The sequence below is a fragment of the Nematostella vectensis genome, chromosome 1 (genome assembly GCF_932526225.1).
Source record: "Nematostella vectensis chromosome 1, jaNemVect1.1, whole genome shotgun sequence".
Lineage (NCBI taxonomy): Eukaryota > Metazoa > Cnidaria > Anthozoa > Actiniaria > Edwardsiidae > Nematostella > Nematostella vectensis.
Genome location: NC_064034.1, coordinates 15,870,058 through 15,886,019, shown reverse-complemented (window position 1 = coordinate 15,886,019; position 15,962 = coordinate 15,870,058). Strand labels below are relative to the sequence as shown.

At 41.5% G+C, this 15,962-nt stretch overlaps 2 protein-coding genes across 3 annotated transcripts; both read right to left on the bottom strand.

Annotated features, from left to right (window-relative positions):
* Positions 1 to 3,530: 3,530 nt before the first annotated feature.
* LOC5501652 (kelch-like protein 18) lies at positions 3,531 to 8,381 on the bottom strand. 2 transcript variants are annotated; one of them, XM_048730848.1, is made up of 3 exons: positions 7,695 to 8,381; positions 6,154 to 6,507; positions 3,531 to 3,749 (listed from the first exon to the last, which is right to left on the bottom strand). In XM_048730848.1, exons 1-3 carry the CDS (start codon positions 8,355 to 8,357, stop codon positions 3,738 to 3,740), a joined length of 1,029 nt encoding a protein of 342 aa, XP_048586805.1. In that variant the 5' UTR covers positions 8,358 to 8,381; the 3' UTR covers positions 3,531 to 3,737. The 2 variants fall into 2 exon arrangements, with proteins under 2 accessions (XP_048586805.1, XP_001622928.2); XM_001622878.3 differs by lacking the exon at positions 3,531 to 3,749 and having other exon boundaries at positions 5,202 to 6,507.
* A 3,664-nt stretch (positions 8,382 to 12,045) lies between these two features.
* Positions 12,046 to 15,925, bottom strand: LOC5521021 (probable G-protein coupled receptor tkr-1). Its single transcript, XM_032366082.2, has one exon. It carries the CDS (start codon positions 14,697 to 14,699, stop codon positions 13,626 to 13,628), a length of 1,074 nt encoding a protein of 357 aa, XP_032221973.2. The 5' UTR covers positions 14,700 to 15,925; the 3' UTR covers positions 12,046 to 13,625.
* Between the last annotated feature and the right edge of the window lie 37 nt (positions 15,926 to 15,962).

The window sequence follows — 15,962 nt, the reverse complement described above, 5'->3', positions numbered from 1 at the left end:
AAAATTGGAAATATGATGAAGGCCTCTCAATGATAAAGCTTTCTGGAGGTACATCTGATACTGGGATGTTATTGGCCATTTTTTTACCTAGTGAACTGAACAGATATGTGAATTCATAAAAAAAGAACCTTCTAGAGTAACACCTTTCTCCGAAAGTTTGATTGACTTGTGCATAACCACACAGACAAGACAGTCGGGTGTTACTCACTTGTGTATCAATGACCATCCAGTAGTTTTTATGTCAAGGAAAGGTCATTACGAGAGGTCTGCACCACAAATTAAGGAATTTCGAGATTTTAAGAACTTTAGTCAAGAGAAATTTTTGTATGACCTTGAAAATTTCCCCTGGGGTACTATTTACGAAAGTACAGATCCGAACATAATGTGAAATGCATGGAAAGATCTGTTTATAAAATGTGTTAACAAACATGCCCCACTTTAAACTAGAAAGGTGACAAGTAAGAGGTCTCCTTGGATTAATTCACAATTACTCCAAGAAATGCAGGGATTATTTGAAAAAAAAAAAGCAATTATTTCCCAAGATTCTGATGCATGGCTTCGATTTAGACAAGCGCGGAATCGAACTAATAAAGCAATAAAAGGCTAAACGCCAGTATTTCGTTAATAACCTTGCTGAAAACTAAAATAATCCGCGTAAGACATGGAATTTAATCAATGAGCTATGTTCTATAAAACAAACAACAACTAGTTTCCCTGAAATAAAGTAGAAGATAAATCAATTACATCAGCTAACGAGATATCAGATGCCTTCAACAGTCACTACGCTTCTATCGGCAAAACACTAGCCGCAGAAAAATAGGAATCTACCTTCCCGCCAGAATCATTTTTGGGCAATACCGAAAAGACTTTCATTAAAGGCACCCACAAAGCGCAAAGTTTATTAGGTTTGGATTAGATAAGCTACCCTGTAAGCTTCTTAAGTTGTCAGCAAATAAAGTTATGCACATAAATAAATATTAACATAAATATTTAGAAATTCTATTCATAAAAGTGTTTTCCCAGCTGATTGGAAATTTGCAAGAGTATCACCTGTTTTTAAAAAGGGTCTAAAGACAAATTTAAATAACTATCGGCCTATATCAGTCATATCAATTGTCGCAAAGATTTATGAGGGCCGTTTCGGTCAGTTGTACAAATACTAGGAAGAAAACAAATTGCTTGCAAATTGCGAATCACGGTTTCGCTCCTTCCACAGCACCTGGTGGAGGCCACGGGTGACTAGTCTGTCAATATTGATAAAGGACTCCTGAATGGAGCAGTTTTTATTGATCTAAAAAAAGCTTTTGATACGATTGACCATGATATTATTTTACGAAAACTTTCTTGCTACGGTTTTGACCAGAACACTCTTTTGAAACCCTATTCAGACTGTGGGGGGGGGGGGGGGGGGGCTCTTTAACCCCCCCCCCCCCTCGGGATAACTGCAATAACTTCTGAACCATAGCAGCTAAGAGGCTAAAACTTGGTGACATTTCCTAAAATCTATCTGCGGACGTTTTGATGCCATTGACATGTCAAGGAGACGTTCCATATTACCATGGCAACCGTTTTTTCACACATAGGTTTCCCAAAAACTAAAAACAATTTATTGTACATCATATCATAAGCTCTGCTTAATTAATGTACTATACTTTGACTTATTTCTAGAAAATCTTGGACTGCAATGATTTTTTTAAATACAAAGCACATGTTTGGAGTTTTAACACTTGGTTTTTAACAAGATTAAAATGGGTGATAGTGTTTTCAATTTTCAAAATGTTCATTGATAAGATCCATTATAGCAACAGAATGTTCTTCGTCCCAGATTGTTAGGCTCTCACAAATCTCTTTGCTGGACCTAAAGTACTCACAATTTTCAATTACAGCATTTAATTTAAATTTTTTGCTAGCCTTCGCTAGCACCCCTGTTTTGATCTTTCGATTCTTGAGAATTCCAAGTTGGTCATTGATGAGAGAATAGAGGGGCGACACAACAATAATAATACTATCATTTGTGAGGCCTCGCTTGAAGTCATACATGGCTGGTAGAATGTGAAATATTACCGACTTCCCGTAGCCTGTGGGTAGTACACCAATGCCATCTCTGCCTGTATAGCTTAGTTCCAGCAGATTAATCTGTTTCGCAAGTTTTCGTACCCAGAAGCATCTAATGCGAAGCGGAGAGCATGGAAAAACGAATTCATGATTAGAAGAGCTGCTTACTATCTAAACAATATTTAGCGCGCACAGTTTTATATATACACACATGGGGTGTTTTCTCTGCGGGCCGACACATCAAATAAGTTGGCGTGTTTTTTCGATCCTGTATTGTATTTGCGAAAGCTTGGAGAAAACAGAACATTGGCAAGGATCGAAACCCACCAATTACATTGCTCTCAAATGAACTGAGCAACTGAAAACCCCCTGTAGTGCTCGAAGCCTCAATCTATGTTTCCGCAGGGGTCCGACTTGAACGATTTAGAATGGACATTTTATAACTAAAACACTTATGATTGGTACTTTTTCGATCCGATACTTGCGTATAAATAGCACCTTTGCGCCAATTTCATAAGTTGGAAACTTGTAGCCGCTATAGTCAGAGTTCGTGCGGTTTCGTCTGTATCTTGGTGAGTGCAGCGAGAAATATAAATCTAGATAGCGATGGATTATGAGGGAAAAGAACAGAACAAACGTCTGAAGGAGTTTTCACCACCTTATCAAACGTCTAAAAAGGCTCTCTCGTCTAAAAAGGTACTCTTCGTCAATCTGTTCTTTGTTGGTCAGCCTGTTCACTTGATTTAGAGGAATCGAATGGGAGCACGTCAACAACTGGGAGTTTACCCGCTATGTCTACACGTGCACCCGGGGCGGCGGAAGAGGTAAATGATTTTTAAATAGATCAGAGTAGGATAGCACCCTGTAGGGAATTTTTTTTTCTGATAAAAAAAAAAAAAAAAAAAACGCCCGCTAATCTAAACGCGTGTGGCGGCTTGTTATTATTGGCTTTTTGGAAGTAATCCCCCCATATTAATTTTTTCAATTGGGAGTAGTGGAGTACACAAACATAATTAGATTTATGCGTAGCATGATTTATAATTAGATTTTGGCGTCAAGAATAAGAGAACGATAGAGTAAATTTGTGGGGCCAAAAAAGTTGGGCGTTGCCCCACATGCTTACACTTGTAGTGAAGACTAATTGTCTAATTTTACCGCAGTAGGGTAGCGCCTTTGACACAAGGGCGGTGGACTGGTAAAAGAAATGGGGGTGGAAGTGTGGGTGGGGGGGGGGAGTTGAAACAGTTGAAATGGTATAATATTGTCTTTATCAAGAAGCAATCGCAAACAACGTAAACCGTGTCCGATCGTGTAAAGAAATTTGTGTGTGTGGGGGGGGGGGGGGGGGGGAGGGGGGGTAAGCACCCCCCTGTGACATGAACATGATTGTATATGATAAATTTGATTTTTAAAAATGATAATCAAACAAACAAGACAGAGAAGGCCATGGTCAGAGCCTCTAAGGCAGCAGCTGGCGTCAAGGCCATTTTGGATAACTTTGACGAAAAAATCCACCTACACAACTATTCTCGCCATTCCATTGTGAGTTCGGAAGCAGATGAGCAAGGGATGGTCCGGGATTTGAGAAAACTTCGGCCATTTCAGCCAGTTCATGCAAGAGCCCACAGCCATTTCAAGGATATCCAGATCACACCACTTGCAGATCTGGATATGGATTCTCTTTATGGATGGATCTGCAAGCACAAGAAACAGCTAGGCATGGGACTTCCTTGAACACTCTCAGACAAAACTCAACACCTCTTCTAGGAGCCATATCAAGAAAACAAAACAAAGGCTCTTCTAGGAGCCACCAAATATAATAAAGTCAACAGCCCATGCATATCATCTTGAAGTCTTATTCGTTTATTCCCTATATGGTTCTACAAGGGAGGGGGCACACACACAAAAAAAATACCAAGAAAAAATATCAAATAAGTACTTTTAGCTTTCCTGGATGGAATTGCAAAAGCCGGAAATAATCACATTTTGATGTTTATAATGATGTATATATGTTTTATAAAGATGCTTCGGTTTTCTAACAGCTATAAAAATATGACGGGGAAACAGTAGATTGTGTACTTAGAAATCCCCTTGCTCTGTGAAATTTCGTCTGGGTTCTTTTTTTTTGCCAGTTAGTTATACGGTGGAAGTAGTTTATCCATATTTTGCTCTTTTTTCTACGATGGCAGAGAGCGAGGAGCGGCAACAATACCAACATGAAATATACTAAAAGCCAAGCCTGTTTTGTCAGCTTTGCTTGTAAGGGACCTTGACATGAAAAAAAATAAGTGAAGTTCAGATGTTCGATGAAACTTGCCTAAATCAACGACGTACAATTTTGAGTTTCAGGATGTCTTAGATTTGATCATTTCAGAAACGTAGCATTTTAACCTCCTTCCACGACTTCGCTTCTCCCTTGCCGCCCGCCATATTGGATCTTTGTACATACTCGAAATACTCTAGAGTCGGTCTACCTGTGGTATTGGGTCAGCCTCCGCCAGGGTCGCCAGGATCTTCTTCAGACGCCATATTTAAAATTACCCAGAAGACCCTGGGAACGAGTTTGGGAAATTCTTACAAAAAAGTGAGCCGTTAAAAGGTTTGTTTTGACATATCTGAATGATGGAAAATGATTTAACCGGATATCTGATAATTTAGGCAATATTTGACAGAATAGCTAGACGTCGTATTTGGTCTCTTGCTTATATATACTCTACGGTCATAATAATGAATGACCGTAGCTGTCACAAGTCGATGACACATCTCTTTTATAGTACTAGGCTTTAACCGGAAGTTTAACACCGGAAGCATACATATGATCTAAGGTTCGCTGTGTTGCTTAAGCACAGAAAGGCCAGAAAAAGTTTACGGATGATAGATCCGACTATCGGACGATCGAGTGTCCCTCCAATAATTCGTAAATGCTTTGCAAGCATTCACGAGTTAAAAATGTTAACAAATATTGGTAACCCATCGACTCGAGTTTTCGTGACGCGATGGCCGTCCCTCTGTCCGTCCCTCGGAAGTCTTTAATAAGACTTCTTCAGGGCAGACTGCCCTGAAGAAGTCTTATTAAAGCGAACATTTGGCAGAGTCGAATTCCAGTTTTTGGTGTATTGTATTCATTGTTCTGGTACGAGATCACGAGAGTTTGCGCTTTTTTATTCTATTGGTTTAATGACGGGATACAAACAGTAACTGTTACATCCATTGCTGCATTAAAATGTGTGATACTTAAAAATAATCATGAATATGCCATAAAAAATATATGATACATAATATTCGAATAGATTAATGTTATTAGTATACATTTTTTTTCTAAACATAAAATCCTATTATATAGGACACCAGGACTCATCATGCATTGCAGGGCGCCCACTATGCAGAAGGTGTCTGTTATACTAGGGTGCCCTATTGGCAGTGTCCACTGTTCTTTGTTTTTTTTTTCTATGCGTAAAAAATTTTTTTATATGAATTGTCTTATAATTTGAAATTAATAAAGGGATATAAAACGCATCTAAAATTGCTCCATCGCTTATTGAGGCTCCCAACTATTGTCCACTTATCCATATCAATGTTGTATTGCTCGATAGATGTGGTTCCACCACCCCCAAACACAAATATCATGCCTTGAATTACACCTACAGCAAAGTCACGTCGAGGGTGGTTCAATTCCCCTATCAACTGCCAAGTACAAGACTTCAGGTCATAAACCTCAACAGTCTTATGGGCAGAGCCAACCTTATCACAGCCTCCAATGGCATAGACGTGATTGCCTGCAGATGCTAACTCATGACGAAAACGCACATGATTCATTGGGGGGATGCTTTCCCACTTGTTGAGCTCAGTATTGAAGCATTCTGCATCAGCAATAGCCTGTTCACCAGGAGGTGTCACTCCTCCAGTGACAAACACTTTATTTTCTACGCAAGTAATTGCATGGTAGTTGCGCCGGATGCTCATTAAAGGAAGATTAGTCCACTCTTTTGTTCTTAAGTCCAAGAATTTGGCCCTTCTGCCACCACCTACCAAGTAAATTCGACCAACCCCGCCACAGGCTGCAAACTCTGACTCCTTTGAACCATCGGCAACTCTCACCCAGTCATTTAATCTTGGGTTGAATCTGTCCACCATGAGCCCGCCTCCTACGACCATATACAGACTACCATCTGCTACAACAGCAGTGCCAGCATTTTCTTTCATCCTGGAAACTGTTGTGCATGAGTAGGTCTCCAGGTTGAACATTTGAATGGGCTCATTGTACAACTCACCAATGAGGTACAACACTTTGGGAGATTGCCTGGACTTGCCTGCTTTCCTCCTGAGTGGATTTGAGACCACGTCTGAGATGATTTTATTCCATGTGGGCACCGCCATGATGTCCTCATCACTGTAGATTTCCTCGAGGTACTTGTGATCCATGACAGGGAATCTTACAAGGCTCATGATATCCTAGAATATAATACCATTAATATCATTGACTGCGGTGATATGTTTGCAGTGATATAAAAATGTTCTATCCCAAGAGCCGATCCAGGATTTCCTGTCTGAATTTGGGGGAGGGGGAGGGGGGGGGGGGCACTCCCCCTGGGTCAGCCAGTGCATCCCATTAATCATTGTGCCTGAAAACTACAGAGGCATAACTTTACTGTCAGCCACAGGGAAAGTTTTTAATGCAATCCTGAACAAAAGATTATACAGTTTTTTTGTTGGATAAAGGCATACTCGACCAGAACAATGTGGTTTTAGGAAAAGACATGGGACCGTAGATAGCATTTTTGTGACGAAAAATTTAATTGATAAATATGTAAAGTCCAAACCAAAAAAAGCGGGTAATATCCTTTTTGCGTGCTACGTCGATTTCAGCAAAGCATTTGACAGTGTACCCAGAAATAAACTTTTCAAAAGACTGAAATTGGCAGAACTAAAAGGTCGTTTCCTTGACATTCTAACTTCAATGTATGCAAATGATAAATCCTCAGTAAAATTAGACAGTTTTGTGACAACAGCATTCAGATGTTACACAGGAGTGAAACAGGGGTGCATGATTTCGTCAATGCTATTCAACTTCTACCTAAGTAGCCTGCCAGAAAAAACTCAACGCTAGGAATCGGGATGACTGTGAGATACACAATAGGCAACCACAAACTAGCTATGGAAACAGGACGTCCTACAAAACCATACACTCCCCCTGAACAAAGAATGTGCCCAATATGATTGGTCGAAGTCGAGGACGAGGAACACTTCATGATAAAATGCCCGGCATATAGTGAATTGAGGGAATAAATGTATAGGGTTTTTCAATCTGCAACAAAACAGAATCTAAAAGTGATGCCTCCTGCCATAGCATTTTTAAAGGTGATTAGTCTGAAACAGGAGAGTGCAACAAAAAAAGAAATAGCTCAATTTGTTTGGAAAGCAATTTATTGTAAATAGAAATATAATTGAAAACCAATTGTAAATCTTGTTCTTCAATATGAATGTATTTGAAGCAATGCCCGTGAATCAAAGATGAAAAGGTGCCAAATAAATTAATTGAATTTCAGGCCTTTACAAGGCTGTAGCAGGCCTTAAAAAAACATTAAGAATATATTGGGGTGCCCCACCTTACTTCTATGGCCCTGTAATGCTAGCCCTACCGGATATTTATGCACACGTTCCTGGTCGTACTCGAACCACGCCATCACAGCCTCAAACACGTCTTCTTCACCATTCACATACAGGGTGTCCTGGCTGAGGATGTCACGCAACTGATCAGGGGGGACCATGTCGTACTCGTCCTCACAGGCAACCTTCATAAAATTCCAACAAACGAAATCATCAACCTTACTTTTCAGCGACGAAAGCGAGTACTGACCGGCAAGGGATTGAATTCCTAAACAATTGTCTATTTGAATTTCTCCCTGGATAAATTCTCCGCATTCGTGCACAATAGAGGGTATTTCGAATAAACTTGCAGCAGATAAAAGTCCCTCGATGTTCTCTTTTGTTATGGTGAGCCTCTTCGAGTAGAAGTATTCCACGATTGATTGAACGCCGACAGGGTCACATTCATGCAACGGAATCGTACTCATAAACGTCTCCGCGAATCCTGTTGTTAACATCGCACGAAAATACGGACTGCAAGCTGCTAAAACAACTCTGTGTGCTTTGATCTCTTCACCCTGTACATGAAGCGTGACATCCAAGAGTTCTCCGTCATCCCTAAGCTCTTTGAACACTGAAAACGCCTCGTTCTCGTGACTTCCAAAAACATTTCTAGATCTCAATGCTTTCGTGTTGTCGTCCTCGGCAGCCGCCATTTTGCTTTTGCTGAAGGTACTTCATGTATGTCACATCTACCACAGGTAGCCCAAGTACTGTCGAGCTAGACAGATTCCCTGAAAAAAGATCCAGAAGCAGTGTATGCTGCGGACGTCTTCAGACGAGGAAATTTGCAATCATCATTGTCAAAGACACCATTGAGAAAAACTATGGCGTTGCCACAAAAAACGCCAAAAGAAATAACATGATTTACCACTTTCAGGAATAGCAATTTTTCATCTTTCATTCGGTACGTATAATCAAAAAGCCATTCAAGGTCTGACATTTGCATATATTAGACTAGCTTGGAATAGGGTCTTTTCTGTGAAACATGATTTCATACTTTATTTTCAGAGAAAACGCGAAAAGCTTTTGGACACATGATCCATACCCCCCCCCCCCCCCCCCCCCGTAACAATATAATGAATGTAATGACTCGCCCAGGGGGGGCTGGGTGGGTGGACCCCCTAATTTATAACAGCCGATTCAAAGCTACAAACAAGCTTCAAAATCATTGTTTGGGCTTGCTTTTCCAATGTTTAGAGAATTGCCAGCGTCCAGGTAAGATAGTTTGGCTCAGATGTTTTGCCACATATTGAAGGTAAATTAACCCATGTGGTCTACGACATAGAAACATTTCGATTATTATTAATATACTTTTTTGCGAAGTACGGCCAGTTTTGCCTAACTTATATGGCTCCCCTTACTTTTTGTCTATGTAACAAGCTTCAAAATCATTGCTTGGGCTTTCTGTGCCAACGGCTGGTCAATTAGAAAGGGCTCGAGCTCACATGGCGGCAGATATGTTTAAAAAAATTGCCAGTGTCCAAGTAAGATAGTTTGGCTCGGATGTTTTGCACATATTAAAGGTAAATTAACCCATGTCTATGTAATAACCTAGTGGTTAAGGATAAGAATAGTGGCCCTTTAAAGTCACTTATTCCTGTCCCGGTAGCCAGCATCTATGGCTATGGCTTACGGTATGGAACAGCGACCGTTGCCACGATTACTGGGCGCAACTGTCATTCAGGTTCAAGGTTACGGGGTGCCTTCTTGTTGTTGTTGTTGTTGTTATTATTATTGTTGTTGATCTTGTTGTTTTTGTTCTTATGATTATTTTCTTTTAGTAGGGAAGGGTTTACTTTTTTTCATTACGAAAACACCCCAGTCCGTGAATGAATCTGCTATGATCTATACGTTTTAAGACAATTTTAATGACATTTCACTAAACATCGCTAAATTACCTACATTTCCTTCCTTGAATGTTGTGCGCCTAACCGGCTGCATGCAAAATTTCGACTGTTCATAAAGTTTATCCTAACCAAGCAGTTTTACGACCAAATTCGTACTACCATCAGTACCTACACAGTTCCCTACATGTGTTTTACTCTTCATTGATTGGAAATGGCCTTATTCTACACCAGGGAAGCTTTAAAAGCAGTTTTTACATCAGCCAAGGCGAAACCACTCAGCCGTAACCTGTGGGATACTCTAAACGGGCTACAGATATCACGTTTTCGTCCTACTCGTCGGAGCAAACGGGCTGGACAACGGAAGCAAAGACCTACTTCGGTTTCTACTAGTCGCAGAGAGGGAAGTGCAGTTCCTGGCTTGGCAGAAATGCATTCGGTTCCCGATATTTCCAACCTCAATGAAGGGATCAATTTGCATACTCCAAACCAGAACTTATTAAATATTCAGTGTGACACCCAGCCCAGCGACAAAAACAACATTGAAGAAACCGAAACCGGACCTACTCGGAGACATTTACGCGCCAAAGTTCCAAATGTGATTGTCTCTAACGTTATGTCACTTGCTCCAAAAATCGATGAAGTAAATGAATTCGTTTTGTGCAAAGAAGCCGACCTTGTTTTTATTACGGAAACTTGGTTAAAAGAAAGCGTGTCCGTTAATATTCCTGACTTCATTGTGGTGCGCCGTGATTGGATGGAACAGATGCATGGTGGAGTGTGCGCATATATCAAAGATGGCTGTGGATTCCAACATCTAAAAGAGCTGAACTGCTGTGAAGATCATGAGAGTTTGTGGCTGCATTTAAGACCTAATCGCCTTCCTCGAGGTTTCCACTGTATTATTGCCGCTGCAATATATCACCCACCCAGCGCAGACGACCAGTCACTGCGGGAGCATCTGTTCCAGTCCCTCGCGCTCGTGGAGTCAAAGTTCCCCAACTCTGGCATACTGCTTACTGGCGATTTCAACCGTCTGGACGTAAGCGGCCTATTAAGACACTTTCGCCTGAAGCAAATTGTTAAGGTGCCAACGCGGAAAGATGCAACCTTGGATTTGATTCTTACTACATGCACGATCATTACGCCGCGCCACAGGCCTTTCCACCTTTTGGTCTGTCGGACCACAACACGGTGCTAGCTGCTGCAATAGACAAGAAACAAAACAACAACCGCAAGAAAACTATCATAAAGCGGGACCTGCGCACCAGTTCCAAGGCCGCACTCGGAAGATATCTGATAAGCATTGATTGGTCCTTGTTATTCGCCCCTCTATCGGACTGCGATCAAATGTGGAATACATTTATTGAAGTGGTGAGTACTGGGCTTGACATCATCATGCCCGAGAAAGAGTACCACATTTGTGCAGCCGACGCACCATGGATGACGCCAGGTCTTAAATCCATCATTCTCAAGAGACAAGAGGCCTTTAAAAATCACGGCCCCGAGTCAGTTCAATTCAAGTTCTTCAGAAACATGGTGAATAGGGAGAGGAAGGTCTGCAGAAGCCGGTTTTACGATTCGAAGGTGAAACAACTGAAGGGCGAAAACCCAAAGAAATGGTGGGATGAAGTTAAGCGGCTCTGTGGCGCCAAAGTAACAAATGGGGACTTGACTACTCAAATAAACATCGAGAATTTTTCCGAACTCCCTATGCAAGATCAGGCAAACAGAATCAAGTCAGCCTCTTTAGAGCCTTTGGAGGTTTACAGGTTGAACGAGCCGCTCGAGCGCTTTCCCCTGGAGGATGAGCCCGTGTTCCTTAGTGTTACCGAGGATAGCGTGCAAAAGGTGTTATCTAAACTCCACCCACGAAAGGGGCCACTATGGCGCTTATAAGCATGCTGCATGCTTGGGTTCTCGGGACTGACGGGAATGGAGCAACAGTAAGAACTTTGTTGTTTGACTATCGCAAAGCCTTTGATTTTATTGATCATAGTATTCTCGTAGATAAGCTGAGTAGGTTGGCCATCCCCCGTAGCGTTGTTAACTGGATCATTGATTTTCTTTCCAATAGATTCCAACGAATTAAGATAACCAAGGGCTGCTACTCCGAGTGGGGTCCAGTCCCCTCCGGGGTACCACAGGGTACCAAGCTAGGCCCGTGGTTATTTATCAATGATCTAGAATGTAATTCCCCACACTTATGGAAGTACGTAGACGACACCACGGTCTCCGATGTGGTATTGAAAGGGGAATTAAGCAGCGCTCAGGGGTTGGTCAACGACATCATTGAGTGGTCCCACGACAATAGAGTAGTCCTTAAACCCAAAAATGCAAAGAGATGAGAATTTTGTTTGCGCGCTCGCCTCGACCTTTCGATGCCATTACCATCGAGGGAAAGGAGCTTGAGGTCGATAAAAGCACGAAATTATTAGGGCTCACAATAAGCGATAACTTGTCGTGGAACGCTCATGTGAACGAGGTAGTCAAGAAATCGAGCAAAAAGCTAACTTTTTAATCCAACTAAAAAGGGCTCGGCTACCTCCCTCAGACTTATCTTTATTTTACAAAGCTTGCATTCGTTCGGCCGTTGACTATGCGGTGCCGGTTTGTTATAACGCCCTGCCGCAGTACCTAAAAAATGAGCTCGTACGTATCGAGAAAAGGGCGCTATCTATAATTTTGCCCCGTACGAGCTACGATGGTGCTTGTGATTTGTTGGGCATAACACCATTAGAAGTGCACCACGGCCTAATTTGCAGCAAGCTCTTCGACGAAATAGTTTCTAATCCGAATCATAAACTAAAGAGCTTGCTGCCTCCATCAAACGTTTCAAGCCATAACCTTAGAAAAAAAACGGCCCTTTGCCTTGCCCCGCCTCAAAACAAACAAAGCCATGAATTCTTTTACATTCTCGATGGCCAACAAATCTTAAATGGAGAGTATATATGGTTTTTATGGATCATTATTAACTTTATATAGGATGAACTTTATCACGTTTTTAAATTTTTATATTTTATATTTATTATTGTATATAGTTAAATTTATTATAGTATCTAATAGTATTTAATATAGTATCTATTGTTTTGTAAATGCCTAATTCAGCCTATGGGCTGCTACGCAATTTTTTCCTAATAAACTATCTAATTATTACATCCACTCGTTTAACACCTCAGAACAGCCGATTCCAAGCTACGAACAAGCTTCAAAACAAACCATTGCCTGAGGTACCTGACAGACGACTTGCTTATACCTCTCTCACTTGATCGCCTATCCTTGTGACGACTTGTTTACCCCTCACATGATCGCCTATCCTTGCGACGACTTGTTTACCTCTACATGATCGCCTATCCTTGCGACGAATTGTTTACCTCATAATCGCCTATCCTTGTGACGACTTGTTTACCCCTCAGATGATCGCCTATCCTTGCGACGACTTGTTTACCTCTACATGATCGCCTATCCTTGCGACGACTTGTTTACCCTTATACGATCGCCTATCCTTGCGACGACTTGTTTACCCTTATACGATCGCCTATCCTTGCGACGACTTGTTTACCTCTACATGATCGCCTATCCTTGCGACGACTTGTTTACCCTTATACGATTGCCTATCTTTGTGACGACTTGTTTGCCCCTCACATGATCGCCTATCCTTGTGACTTGTTTACCCCTCACATGATCGCCTATCCTTGCGACGACTCGTTTACTCCTCACATGATCGCCTATCCTAGCGACGACTTGTTTACCCATAATCGCCTATCCTTGTGACGACTTGTTTACTCCTACATGATCGCCTATCCTTGCGACGACTCGTTTACTCCTCACATGATCGCCTATCCTAGCGACGACTTGTTTACCCATAATCGCCTATCCTTGTGACGACTTGTTTACCCCTACATGATCGCCTATCTTTGTGACGACTTGTTTACCTTTACATGATCGCCTTTCCTTGTGACGACTTGTTTACCCCTACATGATCGCCTATCCTTGTGACTATGACTTGTGACCCTCGCATACCCCAGGGGCAACAGTGGAAAAGGAGGTGTGGGCCCACGAGAAAGATCGTCTCCCTCATATCCTTGAAGCATTACCATTACCTGTTCGGGGTGCTAATGCAATACTATTTCTAGATTCTGTTGTTGTAGCTACTCGAGCAGGGCGCAGTGCAGCTTTTAAAGCATTCCTAAAATCGGCCATGAAAGTAAAGTAGAATACTGGATTTATGGCGGAATTAAAATACAGTAGAAAAAACACCGTGATGCGAAGGGCTTTGAAGTCGGAACAGTTTTTAAGAATCTGAAGGTAGAATTGCATGTCCATTGCTGCGGAAAACTGAAAGAGGTGATAAGGAATGATGCAAATCAAGTAAGTGCATGAGGAGCAGAATACCATTTTCACTGCGCCTCTAATACGCTTATTCCTGGCTTGTTGGGATTGAACTGTGACGTGTATTGCCTGAGTTGACCTACGAATCTTTCTGTAAAGTAGAATGTTGATGATTATCACTGTAACTAATATGATCAGGGTTACCGCCGAATCCACACCAAAAAACACTTCCACGTAGGACGAGGATTTATAGCTACACAAGCCAGTCTCAAGCAAGTCATAGAAGTACAGAATATAACAGTTGGTGGCGAGTCCTAGTACCCATGTTATCGCTATCATCATTGATAGGGTGGTCCTGGTAATAGGAGCAGCTATCAGGGGTTTGCTGAGCGCGCGGTATCTCTCTATGGAGATGAATAATAAAGTAATGGCACAGACGACGAGTGGCAGTACTGCCAAATAGTTAGTCACCTTACATAACACCATGCCAGTCGTTCCGGTAACTTTCCAGTCGTCTCCAGCGATTTTCCACTCTAGCTCTAGCGGTATATTAAACACCGCGAGCATGACATCACATATGGCGAGGTTGACGATGAATAGGTCCACTGTCTTACGCATTGTCTTGTTCCGTAAGACCAAGTAGATAACGAAGGTGTTACCCGCTAGTATGGCGAAGGTTATGAGACCAAGTGCCGCAACTTGCGCGTACCTCGCCGTGTCCTCCCATTCACATTTAGTAAGCCCGTCATAGTCCAAGTCCGAGGTATCGTTTAAAGAATTGCAAATTGTGTCATTCTTATTCAGACATCCATCCATCATGCGAAAGGTTTGGACTCGTCTTGAAAACTAACGGTAATCGCCTGTGGCCGTTGAAGCTGCACGGTATATTTGCCTTGCTTCTCTATCGCATTAAGGTAAAACCATTCAAAATTGGTATTTGCTTATCAAATCCTTTCTTAATAAGAAAGCACTTCGTCAATCTCCTTGAATGTCCAACTTGCAATTGTTGTAACCAAGCAACTTATTCCTGAGCAAAATGATTTTAATGTTGTTTTACAGTCCTGCGTAAACACAGCTTGGCTCGCTGTAATTGAACAGAATGTGACTCGTAAGAATCTTTAGGATAATGGCCGTTTGTCTTGTGCACTTGAAACTATCAATATAGTTCCGAGAGAAAATTGAAGTTTCAAATTATTATCCGCATGGGTTGTCATTTCATTATTATACAAAGTAATCGCTCGATTCTGATTGGCTAAGAACTTGCGCTTTGTTTTGAGAATCACTCACTCAATCTGAGATCAGCTAGCTGATTATAGAATCTAGGTGCGCAATGCACTTGAATGGCTTCACTTTGCCTTTTTGCGAATCGGAAATAAATTTCGTTTTCACGTATTTTGTTTTCGTTTATTTTAGTGAATCAATTTAAAGTGATATTCGGAATAAATGGAGTCGAGACACCTTACAAACTTGCCTGATCCTCCTTTAACAGCCTTCACTCCTCCTCATCAACTTAAAGTTTTGATTGTATCGGGAAAAAATAATTAACGACCAACTGAACTAGGTCTGGATAACGTCTGGAGTTACGCCTGACCAAACTTACATGAAAAGGAGGCTCAAAACATAACTAATTATCAATTAATCCAGTAGCTCACTGCCTATTTGTCAAAGACTCACCAGTTATATTTAGAGTTACCACAAAGCTGAAAAAGTCATGACCCTAAGATATTTACACTGCCAGTGTTATCGGTGGCGCTTGCCGGCTCGTCGTATTGTTTTTTTGTGTCAAATTTTCTTTTACAATTTTGTCAGGATAATAAAAATCGACTCAAAGTTCTCGTCGTCGCCCATTATCAACTTCTAAGACCTGTTTGTTTGTTTTCGCGCGACCGAACAATACAACACCAAAAAAGGCAGAATTCACCGGCCTGGATACGGAAAAAGACAACCCGCTGGTCTGGGAGATGGGAAAATATCGCCCGCTAAATCAGCCAATCAGACCGCGCGTACCATCGTAGCTATATAATAATCTTCTATCTCAAGATCACGACATTTTGACGTCATTAAAAAAAGGAAATGTGTAAC